The sequence below is a fragment of the Salvelinus fontinalis genome, chromosome 28 (assembly GCF_029448725.1).
Source record: "Salvelinus fontinalis isolate EN_2023a chromosome 28, ASM2944872v1, whole genome shotgun sequence".
NCBI lineage: Eukaryota > Metazoa > Chordata > Actinopteri > Salmoniformes > Salmonidae > Salvelinus > Salvelinus fontinalis.
This window is the reverse complement of record NC_074692.1, coordinates 35,362,959-35,383,186: the sequence shown is the minus strand read 5'-3', so window position 1 is coordinate 35,383,186 and position 20,228 is coordinate 35,362,959. Positions and strand designations below refer to the sequence as shown.

General features: G+C 44.5%; 1 protein-coding gene across 4 annotated transcripts in view; it reads right to left on the bottom strand.

The window, feature by feature from the left end:
• LOC129826640 (tight junction protein ZO-2-like) overlaps positions 1 to 20,228 on the bottom strand; it is a 255,547-nt gene that overhangs the window by 140,393 nt on the left and 94,926 nt on the right. The window contains exon 1 of one of the 4 annotated variants that reach the window (XM_055887584.1): positions 9,464 to 9,879. The exons of the other annotated variants lie outside the window; for them this stretch is intronic. Coding sequence (XP_055743559.1) covers positions 9,464 to 9,523 — 60 coding nt within the window. The 5' untranslated portion in view covers positions 9,524 to 9,879. Of the gene's footprint in view, positions 1 to 9,463; positions 9,880 to 20,228 lie in introns of those variants that run through there. 4 annotated transcript variants of the gene reach the window in all.

The window sequence follows — 20,228 nt, the reverse complement described above, 5'->3', positions numbered from 1 at the left end:
GTAGAGGACAGGACAAAACCCAGGTTAACTGACAGAGACGTAGAGGACAGGACAAAACCCATGTTAACTCTGAGAGAAGTAGGGGACAGGACCAGATTAACTCTGACTGGAGACGTAGAGGACAGGACCGGGTAGGTAGAGGACAGGACAGGACCAGGTTAACCCAGGTTGTCACGGTGATATGTCAGAGAACTACAGATACATACAGGTAAATTGCTTCAGATTATCCAGTGATGGTTACAGAAGTAATGCAGTGTGTGTGTGTGTGTGTGTGTGTGTGTGTGTGTGTGTGTGTGTGTGTGTGTGTTGGCTCTTCCTTGTGGCGTCTGTTGCATTTCTTCAGATCAAACAGCCAGATAAGGTCTCCCCACAGACCTGGGTACGACTTCAAATAGTAGATTTGTTTTCCTTCAAATACTTTGCTCATTCAGCCTTCGTTCAGCTTCAGATGAACAGGGTTTGTGATCCGCGAAACATGCAAAGTTGAATGCAAAGTTTCTTTGACCATAACTCCTATCAGGGCAATATGATTGAGGAAACCACTGGAGTGAAATAATTACCATAGCAACCCCAGTGCTACGGTAACAAACAGCAGTGTTCTGATTGTATTATTATGATGTATTTATCCTGACATCACTTCCTTCTCAGTGCAGCTAGAACAATAGATAGACCCTGCTACTGATGAGCCAGGATATAAAACAGGACTCAGGAGGCTGTAGGATGAACTGAGAGGGGAAGGGAGGGAGATGAGGGAGAACACAGAACAGAGAGGCAGAGGGAGAACACAGAACAGAGAGGCAGAGGGAGAACACAGAACAGAGAGGCAGAGGGAGAACACAGAACAGAGAGGCAGAGGGAGAACACAGAACAGAGAGGCAGGGGGAGAACACAGAACAGAGAGGCAGAGGGAGAACACAGAACAGAGAGGCAAAGGGAGAACACAGAACAGAGAGGCAGAGGGAGAACACAGAACAGAGAGGCAGAACACAGAACACAGAGGCAGAACACAGAGGCAGAACACAGAGGCAGGGGGAGAACACAGAACAGAGAGGCAGGGGGAGAACACAGAACAGAGAGGCAGGGGGAGAACACAGAACAGAGAGGCAGAACACAGAACAGAGAGGCAGAACACAGAACAGAGAGGCAGAACACAGAACAGAGAGGCAGAACACAGAACAGAGAGGCAGAACACAGAACAGAGAGGCAGAGGGAGAACACAGAACAGAGAGGCAGAACACAGAACAGAGAGGCAGAACACAGAACAGAGAGGCAGAGGGAGAACACAGAACAGAGAGAGAGGGGAATGGAGAGAAATAGGAAGAGAGAGAGATAGAGGCCAGTGTCTGAAGTGGTTGTTTACTGATGGACTTCCTCCCAGTGATCAAAGCCTAATAATTTCCTCTCTGCTGCTCTGGTCTGTCAGATATTCTATACAGAGACACTCTGGTCTGTCAGATATTCTATACAGAGACACTGTGGTCTGTCAGATATTCTATACAGAGACACTGTGGTCTGTCAGATATTCTATACAGAGACACTCTGGTCTGTCAGATATTCTATACAGAGACACTCTGGTCTGTCAGATATTCTATACAGAGACACTCTGGTCTGTCAGATATTCTATACAGAGGCACTGTGGTCTGTCAGATATTCTATACAGAGGCACTGTGGTCTGTCAGATATTCTATACAGAGACACACTGGTCTGTCAGATATTCTATACAGAGACACTCTGGTCTGTCAGATATTCTATACAGAGACACTCTGGTCTGTCAGATATTCTATACAGAGACACTCTGGTCTGTCAGATATTCTATACAGAGACACTCTGGTCTGTCAGATATTCTATACAGAGACACTGTGGTCTGTCAGATATTCTATACACTCTGGTCTGTCAGATATTCTATACAGAGACACTGTGGTCTGTCAGATATTCTACACAGAGACACTGTGGTCTGTCAGATATTCTATACAGAGACACTGTGGTCTGTCAGATATTCTATACACTCTGGTCTGTCAGATATTCTATACAGAGACACTGTGGTCTGTCAGATATTCTATACACTCTGGTCTGTCAGATATTCTATACAGAGACACTCTGGTCTGTCAGATATTCTATACAGAGACACTCTGGTCTGTCAGATATTCTATACAGAGACACTCTGGTCTGTCAGATATTCTATACACTCTGGTCTGTCAGATACTCTATACAGAGACACTGTGGTCTGTCAGATATTCTATACAGAGACACTCTGGTCTGTCAGATATTCTATACACTCTGGTCTGTCAGATATTCTATACAGAGACACTGTGGTCTGTCAGATATTCTATACAGAGACACTGTGGTCTGTCAGATATTCTATACAGAGACACTGTGGTCTGTCAGATATTCTATACAGAGACACTGTGGTCTGTCAGATATTCTATACAGAGACACTGTGGTCTGTCAGATATTCTATACAGAGACACTGTGGTCTGTCAGATACTCTACACAGAGACACAATCCCAGGTGCAACACTGAAGGGAAGATGATAAAAATAGAACAATTTATCATTAAGAAAAAACAAAGAGATGTTGAAAGACTCATGCCCAGCTTGCTGAGACATACAGAAAAGGTGTTGCTATCTGAATAGTGTTTTGGGGGGATTTTTAAGTATGAATTACTTCAAGACGAGAGGTCAAACTATGAATAATTTAGACTAATCGTGCTAATGATACTTATATAATAATAATACTTTTATTTACAAAGAGCTTCACATTATTTTCTCTTAAAACGCTATATAATAAACAGGTCACCTAATAATAGAAATGAGGGAAGAGGGATTCAGAATATGCAAATAGAATGAGTCACTAATGAGATGACATCACAATAGACAGTGGGGAGAATAGCTGGCCCAGTGGAGAGAGAGAACAGAGGGCTCGAGATGAGCCAAGGTTCTCAGACACCACCCTGGCACTCCAAAACAGCCATTGTTTTATCAACACAAAACAGAAACAGCAAACTGAGACCCGTGACTGAGGCTGGAACAATCAGCCTTTCTGCTTGGAGTGGACTGCTGTCTCTAGTGCTCGCTCTCTCTCTCTCTCTCTCTCTCTCTCTCTCTCGGTGAAGAGAGCTGAGAGGGGTTATAGCCTGTTAGAATAGTAATCACAGACGTCACATGACAAGGATAGGAGAAACATGCAGACATGGAGCGCCCACCTGCATCGATCCAATAATCTAACATGAAGGGTTTACTCATGGAAATCATCCACAGTCAGACTAAATCAAGACGCATAGAGTTGAAATAGGCCTACTCAAAAAACACTGTCACTTAAACTGATTTACCTCTCGGGAAGGAGGAGGGAGAAAATATTTTAAAGTACTGGAACAAGACCTGTCTCAGCTGTGGTCTGTCACTTCCTTAGTATTGGAACAAGGCCTGTCTCAGCTGTGGTCTGTCACTTCCTTAGTATTGGAACAAGGCCTGTCTCAGCTGTGGTCTGTCACTTCCTTAGTATTGGAACAAGGCCTGTCTCAGCTGTGGTCTGTCACTTCCTTAGTATTGGAACAAGGCCTGTCTCAGCTGTGGTCTGTCACTTCCTTAGTATTGGAACAAGGCCTGTCTCAGCTGTGGTCTGTCACTTCCTTAGTATTGGAACAAGGCCTGTCTCAGCTGTGGTCTGTCACTTCCTTAGTATTGGAACAAGGCCTGTCTCAGCTGTGGTCTGTCACTTCCTTAGTATTGGAACAAGGCCTCTCAGCTGTAGTCTGTCACTTCCTTTGTATTGGAACAAGGCCTGTCTTGGCTGTGGTCTGTCACTTCCTTAGTATTGGAACAAGGCCTGTCTCGGCTGTGGTCTGTCACTTCCTTAGTATTGGAACAAGGCCTGTCTCAGCTGTGGTCTGTCACTTCCTTTGTATTGGAACAAGGCCTGTCTCGGCTGTGGTCTGTCACTTCCTTAGTATTGGAACAAGGTCTGTCTCAGCTGTGGTGTGACACTTCCTTAGTATTGGAACAAGGCCTGTCTCGGCTGTGGTCTGTCACTTCCTTAGTATTGGAACAAGGCCTGTCTCGGCTGTGGTCTGACACTTCCTTAGTATTGGAACAAGGCCTGTCTCAGCTGTGGTCTGACACTTCCTTAGTATTGGAACAAGGCCTGTCTCAGCTGTGGTCTGTCACTTCCTTAGTATTGGAACAAGGTCTGTCTCGGCTGTGGTCTGTCACTTCCTTAGTATTGGAACAAGGCCTGTCTCGGCTGTGGTCTGACACTTCCTTTGTATTGGAACAAGGCCTGTCTCGGCTGTGGTCTGACACTTCCTTAGTATTGGAACAAGGCCTGTCTCAGCTGTGGTCTGACACTTCCTTAGTATTGGAACAAGGCCTGTCTCGGCTGTGGTCTGTCACTTCCTTAGTATTGGAACAAGGCCTGTCTCGGCTGTGGTGTGACACTTCCTTAGTATTGGAACAAGGCCTGTCTCGGCTGTGGTGTGACACTTCCTTAGTATTGGAACAAGGTCTGTCTCAGCTGTGGTGTGACACTTCTTTAGTATTGGAACAAGGCCTGTCTCAGCTGTGGTCTGTCACTTCCTTTGTATTGGAACAAGGTCTGTCTCGGCTGTGGTGTGACAGGGATTACGTCCCAAACAGAACCCTATTCCATAGTACACTACTACCCTATAGACCCTGGTCAAAAGTAGTGCACTATAAAGGGAATAGGGTGGCATTTGGTAATCTGTGGAATATTTAACTCTGTCCACTCCCCCTGAGAATTATTATTTTATTTAAAATGTATTTAACTAGGCAAGTCAGTTAAGAACAAATTCTAATTTACAATGACAGCCTACTCCGGCCAAGCCCAGGCGACGCTGGGCCAATTGTGCGCCGCCTTATGAGACTCCCAATCACAGCCGGATGTGATGCAGCCCGGATTCGAACCAGGTACTATAGTGCTCCTCTTGCACTGAGATGCAGTGCCTTAGACCACCGCGTCACTCAGGAGCCCTCGGCCCGGCGATGTGGTAGAAAGGGTGTGTCAGATCAGACTACATGACCCCTGATAACCTCTAGAGGGATATATGCTGCAGTAATGAACACATTCTGACATAACAGGTATTTCATATACTTTATATTTGTTCCTAAACTGTCTGTCTACAAAACGTACTGTTCCTCCCCATCTGTGCACTCTGCTGAGTTACCAAAGACTTTATAAGAAACGGTCTATAATATAATATAACATATTATTTCATTAAGTTTTAAATCTTGACGCAAGCTGATCTAGAAAACTAGAAAGATGGAATCAACATAATCTGGTCTGTGAGTGTCCTAATTATAGGGTGTGAGTGTACTAATTATAGGGTGTGAGTGTTTCCGGCTGGTCAGTGTGTGTGTGTGTGTGTGTGTGTGTGTGTGTGTGTGTGTGTGTGTGTGTGTGTGTGTGTGTGTGTGTGTGTGTGTGTGTGTGTGTGTGTGTGTGTGTGTGTTGGTCAAAGCCAAAACGGCCCCCCGAGAGATTAGAACTGCCACGGCCTTCTGGGGGATTACTGCTGGGACCACCTGCTCCACTCTAAGGCGGCCGGAAACACACGCCCTCAAGTCTGCTCTGACCATCTCTCTCCCCTGGGGGATCAGTTCTACATAGTTAGAAATACACACTCCGTTTATAATATGCATTTAAACCCACAGTCACTCATAAAGTAGACCTATAGTCTCAGTCGGTATTAGCTCGCCTGTGGAGGGGAAAAACAACCTGTGGTTACCTTGGTTACTGCGTTGGCTCACAGGAAAAACTTCACCTTTTCCAAATGCAATTTTCTCATTGTCTGCTTACAATTACAGTACAAAACTACATTTATGGTAGCCTAGTGGTTAAGAGCGTGTGTGAAATGTGAAATTTCGGAAACTCTCCAACAGAAACTAACTTTTCAGCAGAGATCCCGACGACGCACTGAGCGTAAATATATATATATTGATTGTAATTGTTCCCGAATGAGTGAGCGTTCATATGCAAAGGATTAGCATTTCAACTGTTATAATTATCAACTCTGTAGTGACTTCTCATCTGACCCCCACTCCCCTTTTGTCCAACAAGCCGCCATGCCGGTTTAGCCCACAAGGGCACATTCCCCTATCATTTCTTGTAACCATATTTACTTTGTTTGTTTGTTTATGCATTTCTGTGAATTACTTAGTTAGTAAATAAATGATTTAAGACAATTGATGTATGGATGAGTCATAGTGAAGACTGGGTTCGTGCAGATAACCAACAATTTACGACGTTTGGAATGAGATTAACGTGAGGTAAAGTAAATAATTCATTAATTCGAAGACTAATTGATCAGATATAAAATATCTGAAAAGTTATATTAGGAAAATTATAACTTTGTAATCTGAATATTTTCCTTGGTGCCCCGACTTCCTAGTTAATTACAGTTACATGAATAATCAGTTTAATCGCGTAATACTAATTACAGAGAATCTTTGATAAAAAACTAAAGGTCTTCAGTTAATGATAGTAAAGACACAACAGTACTGTATAATGATATTTCCTACTGACTGATCATGGTTTTTCAGATCCCCTAACAGTACATTTTGCAGGTCCATCTAAACCCTGATATTAAGACATAACAACCATTCTTGGACTCCAAAAGCGAGCCACCGATGGACAGTACCAGAAACTATGTTCTATTGATTGTTTCCTCATGGCAGAGTCTGCACAGGGCTGAATGTTCAATATCTCATATATTGAGCATTCTTTTGGTAGCAAGTATTTTATATAATAGCTTAAATTTAAACAAACGGATTGATGTGTATTGGGGTGAGTCTTGTCCTTGAGGCAGAGACTGTGGCAGAACAGTCAAAATTGGCTTATTGTAAAAATGTATTAAAACAAAATTGTGCTTTTTGGTCCAAATTTAAGGTTAGGGTTAGACATTAGAGTTAGCAGCATGGTTAAGGTTAAGGTTAAGGTTAGATTTAGCTTGTGACCATTGCAGAGCTGCCCCCAGAACAAGATTCATGACGAAAAATGCTAACCTTCGCCTCTTAAGGGGAAAGTAATCTAAAAGTAACTGAAAGTAATCCGATTATGTTACTGAGTTTAGGTAATCCAAAAGTTGAATAAGACGCTAGACTGGTGAATAAGACGCTAGACTGGTGAATAAGACGCTAGACTGGTGAATAAGACGCTAGACTGGTGAATAAGACGCTAGACTGGTGAATAAGACGCTAGACTGGTGAATAAGACGCTAGACTGGTGAATAAGACGCTAGACTGGTGAATAAGACGCTAGACTGGTGAATAAGACGCTAGACTGGTGAATAAGACGCTAGACTGGTGAATAAGACGCTAGACTGGTGAATAAGACGCTAGACTGGTGAATAAGACGCTAGACTGGTGAATAAGACGCTAGACTGGTGAATAAGACGCTAGACTGGTGAATATGACGCTAGACTGGTGAATATGACGCTAGACTGGTGAATATGACGCTAGACTGGTGAATATGACGCTAGACTGGTGAATATGACGCTAGACTGGTGAATATGACGCTAGACTGATGAATATGACGCTAGACTGATGAATATGACGCTAGACTGATGAATATGACGCTAGACTGATGAATATGACGCTAGACTGATGAATATGACGCTAGACTGATGAATATGACGCTAGACTGATGAATATGACGCTAGACTGATGAATATGACGCTAGACTGATGAATATGACGCTAGACTGATGAATATGACGCTAGACTGATGAATATGACGCTAAACTGATGAATATGACGCTAGACTGATGAATATGACGCTAGACTGATGAATATGACGCTAGACTGATGAATATGACGCTAGACTGATGAATAAGACGCTAGACTGATGAATAAGACGCTAGACTGATGAATATGATGCTAGACTGATGAATATGATGCTAGACTGATGAATATGATGCTAGACTGATGAATATGATGCTAGACTGATGAATATGATGCTAGACTGATGAATATGATGCTAGACTGATGAATATGATGCTAGACTGATGAATATGATGCTAGACTGATGAATATGATGCTAGACTGATGAATATGATGCTAGACTGATGAATAAGACGCTAGACTGATGAATATGATGCTAGACTGATGAATATGATGCTAGACTGATGAATATGATGCTAGACTGATGAATAAGATGTGTATCAGTACTAATTAATTCAACTGTTTTATTTGAATGAATACAGTAGCTGTGTAAATTAACACCATATGGCTGGGGTTGAGAGGATTTGAAGTGGGGAAGCTGCTGGGTGTCATGAGGTCAGCAATGTGATCATCCTCAACTCGTTACACACACACACACACACACACACACACACACACACAGAAATAGACACAAATATACTGTAAATGCATACAGATATTACTGTAAATGCATACAGCTATTCAACAACATATACACAAGTGTACACACACAGACAAACGTAATACCCAAGACCTCCAGCTCTCCCTGCCCCAGTAATGATGTCCAGTATCCTGTGTGCCCTAAGCTCCTCCCCTGCTGGGCTCAGACAGACAGACAGTAATGAGCCAAGCACAGAGAGCCTTCAGGGTGCGTCCACACACACAAAGACCGGAGCGCGCACACACGCGGTCAGCCTTGACCAGCCAAGGGGAGGGATGTTGAGACTTCAGCCATTATAGAATGTGTTGACAATATTTCAACTAGATAGAGATTTATACAACATCACAACTACTACTTTAAATCATGTGTCTTATTGACAATAACACATACCATGATATTAGCCTTCTTATCTTGTACCATAAGGTGGTGTACTCTCTCCCTGACAAAAACACAAGTGGATATGATTTTCGGCATGCTTAGTATTGGAAATAGACTAAATAACCATAATCTCCGGACGTCTGGGAATATTGGCTTACTTTGCCATTCCATTACTCATCATGCCGATGAGCGCACTGTTTCTGTAAACGCTCCGCGTCAGGGTGGTATTTACAAAGTGAGAGTTCGACTTTTCAAACAGAATGACGATTAAACAAAAAAAAATCTTAAACACGTTTAAATAGGCAATAAACACAATTGACAATCCATTCACACTCCTGAACTCAGCTGCCTACAATAGCTGTCATTTGGAATAGATAGGCTAGATGGTTTAACAGTAGGAATAATCAACTACAGATGATTATATTGCCCCTAACTGAGGCATCTAAACTGTGCAAATACAAACGCAAATATTTGGCCAAATACTTCAGGCGTCATTCTTATTGGCCGGGAGGGCGAAAATCAACAGGTGAATTCACAAGGTTCTAAACGCCATTGGTTGCTCCGTGAAGGTAGCCTATAGCCACTGGCCGTAAAACTCATCCAACATGTATTACTGTAGCACACAGCATATTCCTGTGACGCAGCGCATAACGATACAGAGATGGGCTAGGCTAAAAGTTGCAATCTATACTGTTAAAACTACAGTTGACTTACTCCGACGTGTTCGCCTTTGCTTGGATACGCAGCCACTTTCCCGATTCCTTTCACAGGCATTCTGCTCTGGAGAAGTTGTGAAACACTGTAGCTTTATGTTATCCGTAAAACAAGTGTTTTATGGCTTGTTATGGCTTGTCAGAACTGGTATCTCTTAAAATATACCCTAGTCTTTCAAATGAAACGGCTTGTGACAGTGATCCCAGAAATGCATCTAACTCGCCTCAGTTCCTCGGACGTCAGACTCCGTGTTCCTTTAAAATTATTAAAGCGATTTCCGTGGGAGCCGAAACATTCTTCCAATTGAGGAGCGACTTTCAACTCAGCCAGACTACTTTATGAATACAGAGACGAAACGGGGGGGTCTACTAATGTTACCCGTTTCTATATCAACTTCAATGGGCATCTACAAACGGATAGAATAACTGACATATGTATTAGTCAATTTTCTGTAATCGTCTTCCGATACAGAAAATGTTTATATATATTTTGTACGGATACTATTTTCCTCCACCCCTCTCTGGCAGTGTGGATTCTTCCGGAATAGATTCATCGATTTTAAAATGTTCTCTAAAGTTCAGTACAATCGTATCAAATCAATTCACTGGGGGCCTTGAAAGCCTAGTGTGATACACAGATTGCAGAGTTTCTATAAATAGACGTTTAGCACAAAGTATAGTGCCTCGGTGCACACAGCGTGTGACATATCTCCAGTAGCTTCGGGGTTATAACGACACATTCAGAATTAAAACAGAGGAAACTTAAATCCTGTGAGGGAGACAGCCTGTAGTCTTGTATCGAACTGTCCTTTCCCCCCCCCCAGAATGGATTCACTGAATCTCCGGTACAATTACAATATCTCTGATACAATTACAATATCTCTGATACAATTACAATATCTCTGATACCAGGGTTCCACAACTGACGACCCACGGGAGCAGGGAGGAGTCAAGCGCAAGTGTTAGTTCGGGAACGTTTTTTTGTTTGCGGTATCCCAGTCAAAATCAATCAATCACATTTATTTATAAAGCCCTTTTTTTTTTTACATCAGCCAATATCACAAAGAGCTATACAGAAACCCAGCTTAAAACCCCAAACAGCAAGCAATGCAGATGTAGAAGTCCTATACAATTTGAATATCTCCTATATAATTAGCATATATCCTATACAATTTGAATATCTCCTATACAATTAGCATATATTCTATAGGATTCATGCACCTTGGTAGGACTGCAAGGCTGCGACAATACTTTTAAACAGACGAGTAAGTCGGCATTGGATTCAATAACTGTTATTTATCTCCATAAGGGTGTCAAGGTGCTTTGCAACTGTATGTGCGTGTAAATGTATGTGTGTGTGTGTGTGTGTGTGTGTGTGTGTGTGTGTGTGTGTGTCCATATGCATTTCTACATGTACAGTACCAGTCAAATGATTGAACACACCTACTTATTCCAGTTTTTTTTAAACAATTTTCAACATTGTAGAATAATAGTGAAGACATCAAAACTATGAAATGACACATATGGAATCATGTAGTAACCAAAAGAGTGTTAAATCAAAATATATTTTATATTTGAGATCCAGAAAAGAGCTGTTAAATTCTACAACCACCTAAAAGGAAGCAATTCCCAAACCTTCCATATCAAAGCCTTCACCTACAGAGAGATGAACCTGGAGAAGAGACCGCTAAGCAAGCTGGTCCTGGGGCTCTGTTCACAAACACAAACACATCCCACAGAACCCCAGGACAACAACACAATTAGACCCAACCAAATCATGAGAAAACAAAAAGATAATTACTTGACACATTGGAAAGAATTAACAAAAAAATAGAGCAAACTAGAACGCTATTTGGCCCTAAACAGAGAGTACACAGTGGCAGAATACCTGACCACTGTGACTGACCCAAAGAATTTTGAATACAAATTCAATTTTGATAAACTCCCATATCCATTGGGTGAAATACCACAGTGTGCCATCACAGCAGAAAGATTTGTGACCTGTTGCCACAAGAAAAGGGCAACCAGTGAAGAACAAACATAATTTTAAATACAACCCATATTTATTTATATTTATTTTCTCCTTTTGTACTTTACCTATTCGCACATCGTTACAACACTTTATCTGGCCATAATATAACATTTCAAAAGTCTCTAATCATTTGGAACTTTTGTGAGTGTAATGTTTATTATTCATTTTTGATTGTTTGTTTATTTAACTTTTATTTATTATCTATTTCACTTGCTTTGGCAATGTTAACATATGTTTACCATGCCAATATAGCCCCTTGAATTGAATTGAATTGAGAGGGAGAGAGAGAGAGAGAGAGAGAGAGAGAGAGGGGGGGGGGCGACAGGGTCGAAGAGAGGAAGAGAGAGAGGGGGAGAGAGGGAGAGAGAGAGGGGAAGATAAAGAGAGAGAGAGGGAAAGGGAGAGGGAGAGAGAGGTTTGAAGAGAGCTATAGGTAATTGAAGGGGGCAGACAGAGTGATGCTTGTCTAACTCTGGGATCTACTGTACAGTAGGTGTAGGTGTGTGGGTGACTGTCTGTGAGACCTAAAGTGTTAACAAACCCTGGCAACCAACCCTATCCTCCTCCCAACCAAATCCTGCAGGTAGAAATCCCTACAGACTTGCTGCTTCCCTGTCCCAGAAAACATATGCCTCCCGAATAGCTACAGTCAAAGTATCTGACAGTAGAAATGGATGACAACGTTTAACTATAGGAGCACAGGTTGCCTGCCCCAGATAATAGCGTCAGCAAAACGTATACATAATTTAAAGTAAAGGAACCTAAACACAGCCACGAATACCAAAGTCCAAGCATGCGTCACATGTTTTACCAGGCACAGTGTAATCCCAGTGCAGGCAGGGCCAGGCAGGCGTTGTGGCTGAGGCTGGGACTGAAGGCCAGGAAGTTCATAGAGACAGCAGGGAAGTTTCTCCCGTATTGGAAGATGGTTAGTGTTATTCGGAATCCTTGGGACGTCCCTGCTCAAGATGAATGCACTAACTGTAAGGGGCTCTGGATTAGAGCGTGTGCTAAATTACTACAATGTCAACATAGTAACCCTAGCCCTAACCTTAACCCTAACCTTAACCCTAACCTTAACCCTAACCCTAACCTTAACCCTAACATTAACCCTAACCTTAACCCTAACATTAACCCTAAAATTAACCCTAACCCTAACCCTAACATTAACCCTAACCTTAACCCTAACCTTAACCCTAACCTTAACCGTTTAAAATGTAAACTGAAATGAAGCAACGTCAGAGTTGGGACGTCCCACGGTTTAGCTTGATCACGAGTAGGGAGCCTTGTTGTCATTGTCACCAGCCAGCACGTCCCTCGTGTGACCACCTCCCTCTCAGAGCCAGGCAGAGAACTCCGGTTAGCCCTCTAACCTTCTCTGTTCCGCATGAGGTCTCCCTCACTTCCCATTAGCGTTACTCTGTTACATACAGAGGGCCGGGGCTGGGGGGTGATGGTGCTAAACACAGGGCCGGGGCTGGGGGGTGATGGTGCTATACACAGGGCCAGGGCTGGGGGTGATGGTGCTATACACAGGGCCAGGGCTGGGGGGGTGATGGTGCTATACACAGGGCCGGGGCTGGGGGTGATGGAGCTATACACAGGGCCGGGGCTGGGGGGTGATGGTGCTAAACACAGGGCCGGGGCTGGGGGGTGATGGTGCTATACACAGGGCCGGGGCTGGGGGTGATGGTGCTATACACAGGGCCAGGGCTGGGGGGTGATGGTGCTATACACAGGGCCGGGGCTGGGGGTGATGGTGCTATACACAGGGCCGGGGCTGGGGGGTGATGGTGCTATACACAGGGCCGGGGCTGGGGGGTGATGGTGCTATACACAGGGCCGGGGCTGGGGGGTGATGGTGCTATACACAGGGCCGGGGCTGGGGGTGATGGTGCTAAACACAGGGCCGGGGCTGGGGGGTGATGGTGCTATACACAGGGCCGGGGCTGGGGGGTGATGGTGCTATACACAGGGCCGGGGCTGGGGGGTGATGGTGCTAAACACAGGGCCGGGGCTGGGGGGTGATGGTGCTATACACAGGGCCGGGCTGGGGGGTGATGGTGCTATACACAGGGCCGGGGCTGGGGGGTGATGGTGCTAAACACAGGGCCGGGGCTGGGGGGTGATGGTGCTAAACACAGGGCCGGGGCTGGGGGGGTGATGGTGCTATACACAGGGCCGGGACTGGGGGGTGATGGTGCTAAACACAGGGCCGGGGCTGGGGGGGTGATGGTGCTATACACAGGGCCAGGGCTGGGGGGTGATGGTGCTAAACACAGGGCCGGGGCTGGGGGGGGTGATGGTGCTATACACAGGGCCGGGGCTGGGGGGTGATGGTGCTATACACAGGGCCGGGGCTGGGGGGTGATGGTGCTATACACAGGGCCGGGGCTGGGGGTGATGGTGCTAAACACAGGGCCGGGGCTGGGGGTGATGGTGCTAAACACAGGGCCGGGGCTGGGGGGTGATGGTGCTATACACAGAGCCGGGGCTGGGGGTGATGGTGCTATACACAGGGCCGGGGCTGGGGGGTGATGGTGCTAAACACAGGGCCGGGGCTGGGAGGTGATGGTGCTATACACAGGGCCGGGCTGGGGGGTGATGGTGCTATACACAGGGCCGGGGCTGGGGGGTGATGGTGCTAAACACAGGGCCGGGGCTGGGGGGTGATGGTGCTAAACACAGGGCCGGGGCTGGGGGGGTGATGGTGCTATACACAGGGCCGGGACTGGGGGGTGATGGTGCTAAACACAGGGCCGGGGCTGGGGGGGTGATGGTGCTATACACAGGGCCAGGGCTGGGGGGTGATGGTGCTATACACAGGGCCGGGGCTGGGGGGGTGATGGTGCTATACACAGGGCCGGGGCTGGGGGGTGATGGTGCTATACACAGGGCCGGGGCTGGGGGGTGATGGTGCTATACACAGGGCCGGGGCTGGGGGTGATGGTGCTATACACAGGGCCGGGACTGTGGGTGATGGTGCTATACACAGGGCCGGGGCTGGGGGTGATGGTGCTAAACACAGGGCCAGGGCTGGGGGGTGATGGTGCTAAACACAGGGCCAGGGCTGGGGGTGATGGTGCTATACACAGGGCCAGTGCTGGGGGGTGATGGTGCTATACACAGGGCCGGGGGGTGATGGTGCTATACACAGGGCCGGGGCTGGCGGGTGATGGTGCTATACACAGGGCCAGGGCTGGGGGGTGATGGTGCTAAACACAGGGCCGGGGCTGGGGGGTGATGGTGCTATACACAGGGCCAGGGCTGGGGGGTGATGGTGCTATACACAGAGCCGGGGCTGGGGGTGATGGTGCTATACACAGGGCCAGGGCTGGGGGGTGATGGTGCTATACACAGGGCCGGGCCTGGGGGGTGATGGTGCTATACACAGGGCCAGGGCTGGGGGGTGATGGTGCTATACACAAGGCCGGGGCTGGGGGTCACTAGGGCTGGGGGTGGCCAGTGGGGCTGAGCTGGGGAACCAGTGGGTGTGTGTGGTGTGCTGTTGGCGGTCATGGTGCTGTTCGTGGTGGTGTGTGCAAGCGTGTGTTTGTGTGTGAGAGAGAGAGAAAGAGTCACAGTCTACTTGAACAGAGCAATACTCAATCATGAGGCAATATTAAGAAACGCTGTAGCTGGAAGGAAGGCAGTTTGGAAACCTACCAAAAAACAATTAGGCAACAACAAATTCAATCCCTTTTAGACAACTTCCTGGATAAAACGTTCCACTGTAATAGTGAAGGTGTACACTTGGCAGTAGAAAATCTTAATAGTATATTTGACCTCTCAGCTTCCCAATCAAATAACAAAATCTCAAATAGAAAGCAGAAGAAAATGAACAACAATGAGAAATGGTTTGATGAAGAATGCAAAAATCTAAGAAAGAAATTGAGAAACCTGTCCAACCAAAAACAGAGACCCGGAAAACCTGAGTCTATGCCTTCACTATGGTGAATCACTAAAACAATACAGAAATACACTACGGAAAAAGAAGGAACAGCACGTCAGAAATCAGCTCAATGTAATTGAAGAATCCATAGACTAACCACTTCTGGGAAAATTGGAAAACACTAAACAAACAACAACACGAAGAATTATCTATCCAAAGTCGAGATGTATGGGTAAACCACTTCTCCAATCTTTTTGGCTCAATAACAAAGAGCAAACAGCAAAAACATATACATGATCAATTACACATCTTAGAATCAACTATTAAAGACTACCAAAAACCCACTGGATTCTCCAATTACCTTGAATGAACTACAGGACAAAATAAAAACACTCCAACCCAAAAAGGCCTGTGGAGTTGATGGTATCCTTAATGAAATGATCAAATATACAGACAACAAATTCCAATTGGCTATACTAAAACTCTGTAACATCATCCTTAGCTCTGGTACCTTCCCCAATATTTGGAACCAACGACTGATCACCCCAATCCACAAAAGTGGAGACAAATTTGACCCCAATAACTACCGTGGGATATGTGTCAACAGCAGCCTTGGGAAAATCCTCTGCATTATCATTAACAGCAGACTCGTACATTTCCTCAGTGAAAACAATGTACCAAATTATCATACGACAGACCACGTATTCACCCTGCACACCCTAATTGACAAACAAACCAAAACAAAAGCAAAGTCTTCTCATGCTTTGTTGATTTCAAAACAGCCTTCGACTCAATTTGGCATGAAGGTCTGCTATACAAATTGATGGAAAGTGGTGTTGGAGGAAAAACATAACACATTATAAAATCCATGTATACAAACAACAAGTGTGTGGTTAAAATAGGCAAAAAACATACACATTTCTTCCCACAGGGCCGTGGGGTGAGACAGAGATGCAGCTTAAGCCCCACCCTCTTCAACATATATATCAACGAATTGGCGAGGGCACTAGAAAAGTCTAATAGAATCTGAAGTCAAATGTCTACTGATGATCTGGTGCATCTGTCACCAACCAAGAACGGCCTACAGCAGCACCTAGATCTTCTGCACAGATTCTGTCAGACCCGGGCCCTGACAGTAAATCTCAGTAATACCAAAATAATGGTGTTTCGAAAAAGGTCCAGTCGCCAGGACCACAAATACAAAGAGCCGTTAAATTCTACAACCACCTAAAAGGAAGCTATTCCCAAACCTCCAATAACAAAGCCATCACCTACAGAGAGATGAACCTGGAGAAGAGTCCTCTAAGCAAGCTGGTCCTGGAGCTCTGTTCACAAACACAAACACACCCCACAGAGCCCCTGTCACGACTTCTGCTGAAGTCGTTGCCTCTCCTTGTTCGGGCGGTGCTCGGCGGTCGACGTCACCGGTCTTCTAGCCATCATCGATCCATTTTTCCTTTTCCATTGGTTTTGTCTTGTCTTCCCACACACCTGTTTTCAATCCCATCCATTACCTGTTGTGTATTTAACCCTCTGTTTCCCCTCATGTGTTTGTCAGAGATTGTTTATTGTTAGTGTTGTGTTTATGTGTATAGGTGCGCGACGGGTCTTCGTACCCAAATTTGTTTATGTTCTTTTCTTATGAGTGTTATGGAGCATGTTACTGGGACATTCATTAAAAGACTCCATTTTACACTCCGTTTGACTCTCCTGCGCCTGACTTCCCTGCCACCTATACACGCGACTCTGACAGCCCCAGGACAGCAACACAATTAGACCCAACCAAATCATGAGAAAACAAAAAGATAATTACTTGACACATTGGAAAGAATTAACAAAAAAACAGAGCAAACTAGAATTCTATTTGGCCCTAAACAGAGAGTACACAGTGACAGAATACCTGACAACTGTGACTGACCCAAACTTAAGGAAAGCTTTGACTATGTACAGACTCAGTGAGCATAGCCTTGCTATTGAGAAAGGCCGCCGTAGGCAGACCTGGCTCTCAAGAGAAGACAGGCTATGTGCACACTGCCCACAAAATGAGGTGGAAACTGAGCTGCACTTCCTCACCTTCTACCAAATGTATGACCATATTAGAGACACATATTCCCCTCAGATTACACAGATCCACAAAGAATTAGAAAACAAACCCGATTTTGACAAACTCACAGTATTTCTTCTGGGTGAAATACCACAGTGTGCCATCACAGCAGAAAGATTTGTGACCTGTTGCCACGAGAAAAGGTCAACCAGTGAAGAACAAACACCATTGTAAATACAACCCATATTTATGCTTATTTATTTTCCCTTTTGTACTTTAACCATTTGTATATCGTTACAACACTGTATATATACATAATATGAAATTTGAAATGTCTCTGTTCTTTTGGAACTACTGTGAGTGTAATGTTTACTGTTCATTTTTATTGTTTATTTCACTTTTGTATATTATCTACCTCACTTGCTTTGGCAATGTTAACATATGTGTCCCATGCCAATAAAGCCCCTTGGATTGAATTGAATTGAGAGAGAGCATGATAAAGCCCCTTGAATTGAATTGAGAGAGAGAGAGAGAGAGAGAGAGAGAGAGAGAGAGAGAGAGAGAGAGAGAGAGAGAGAGAGAGAGAGAGAGAGAGAGAGAGAGAGAGAGAGACCAACCACAGCACAACAGCAGAACCTGAGACGGAGCTGCATTTCCTGACAAAATGTCAAAAATATAAAACAATTAGAGTGTCATTTTCCCAAATTTGAAACCCTAATTCAAGGTTTCAAAGACCTCTCTGATGAGGATAGGCTACCCGTCCTGTTGGGGGAGGACGCAGAGAGCTGTGGGTTGGCAGCGCACTACATTGCTGCCTGCCATAAGTTGAGGGACAGTCTCTGATAGACCAATCAACCTGCACATGTACTCTACTGTATGCTTATTGTTATTGTTTAATGTGTTGGTTATTTTGACCCTTGGTTATTGTTGTCACTGTTGTCCTGTTGACAATTTGGATTCTCATTTTTATATAGTAAATATCCAAAATAAGCTTTGGCAATATGTACATTGATACGTCATGCCAATAAAGCGAATTGAATTGAATTGAATTGAGAGAGAGAGAGAGAGAGAGAAAGAGAGAGAGACCGAGAGAGAGACAGAAAGAGAGACAGAAAGAGAGACAGAAAGAGAGACAGACAGAGAGAGACAGAGAGAGAGAGAAAAAAATAGAGACAGAAAGGGAGACTAGTTGATCATCTGGAGCATCAGCATTTGTGGGTTCGATTACAGGCTCAAAATGGCCAGAAACAAAGACCTTTCTTCTGAAACTCCCCAGTCTATTCTTGTTCTGAGAAATGAAGGCTATTCCATGCGAGAAATTGCAAAAGAAACTGAAGATGTCATACAACACTGTGTACTACTCCCTTCACAGAACAGCGCAAACTGGCTCTAACCAGAATAGAAAGAGGAGTGGGAGGCCCCGGTGCACAACTGAGCAAGAGGACAAGTACATTAGAGTGCTTAGTTTGAGAAACAGACACCTCACAAGTCCTCAACTGGCAGCTTCGTTAAGTAGTACCCGCAAAACACAAGTCTCAACGTCAACAGTGAAGAGGCGACTCCGGGATGCTGGCCTTCTAGGCAGAGTTCCTGTAATCGTACCCACAAATGCTGATGCTCCAGATACTCAACTAGTCTAAAGAAGTCCAGTTTAATTGCTTCTTTAATTAGAACAACAGTTTTCAGGTGTGCTAACATAATTGCGAAAGGGTTCTCTGATGATCAATTAGCCTTTTAAAATGATACATTTGGTTTAGCTAACACAACATGCTGTTGGAACACAGGAGTGATGGTTTCTGATTAATGTGCCTCTGTACGCCTATGTAGATATTCCATTAGAAACCAGCCGTTTCCAGCTGCAATAGTCATTTACAACATTAACAATGTCTACACTGTATTTCTGATCAATTTGATGTGATTTTAATGGACAAAAAATTTGCTTTTCTTTCAAAAACAAGGACATTTCTAAGTGACCCCAAACTTTTGAACGGTAGTGTAGGTCAACTTTCAAGTGAACTCCAATGACCTTTCCTGTCACTTTCACACCAAAGTGTCCAACACAGAGAGAGTAGAGAATACAACACAACACCCATGCAATACAAACATTAACAGTACACACTGAACTGTGTGTGTGTGTGTTTGTCTGCCTCTCTAGTAGAGAGCAATAAGCTAGTCTGTGTTGACTGGTCGTGCTTGACAGATATCCTAGGAGTCTGCTGCGTTGATAAGAGACAGACAGACATCTCTCTCTCGAATACATCCTCTGTGCTAGCTGTGGGTAAGTAAATGTCTGACTGGCTACTGTGTGTTGTACTGTGTTGGTGACCTCTAGAGGTTAGAAGAGGATATGAAAGGAGAGCTCAGACAATACTGGAGGGTACGTTAAATACATGAAAGCATATCCTGAAATATAGAATATCTGTGTGGGAAACGTTAAATTACATCCTGATTAGTTGTGTTAGTTGATGTGTTTTGTCTCCCTGCAACACAGGGAGTTTGGGGATTCTAATCTACAATAAATCATATCCTGAAAATATAGAATATCTCTGTGAGAAACATTAGATAAGCCATGTATTTTTCAAATCTCACAGGTGAAAGTGTAAATCAACTGGTATTACTGTTTACATGCATAATGAATTCAATGTGATGCAACATTGAACTGAATGTGTTATTTTTAAATGGTACTTTTGGAGAAACAGTAAATAGTGTCTGTGCACTTTCAGTCAGATTCAAATGTGTTTCATTGTGGCCCGAGCTTTCGATCAGTCGACCTTCATCAGAGCAACCAGTGCGTGTGA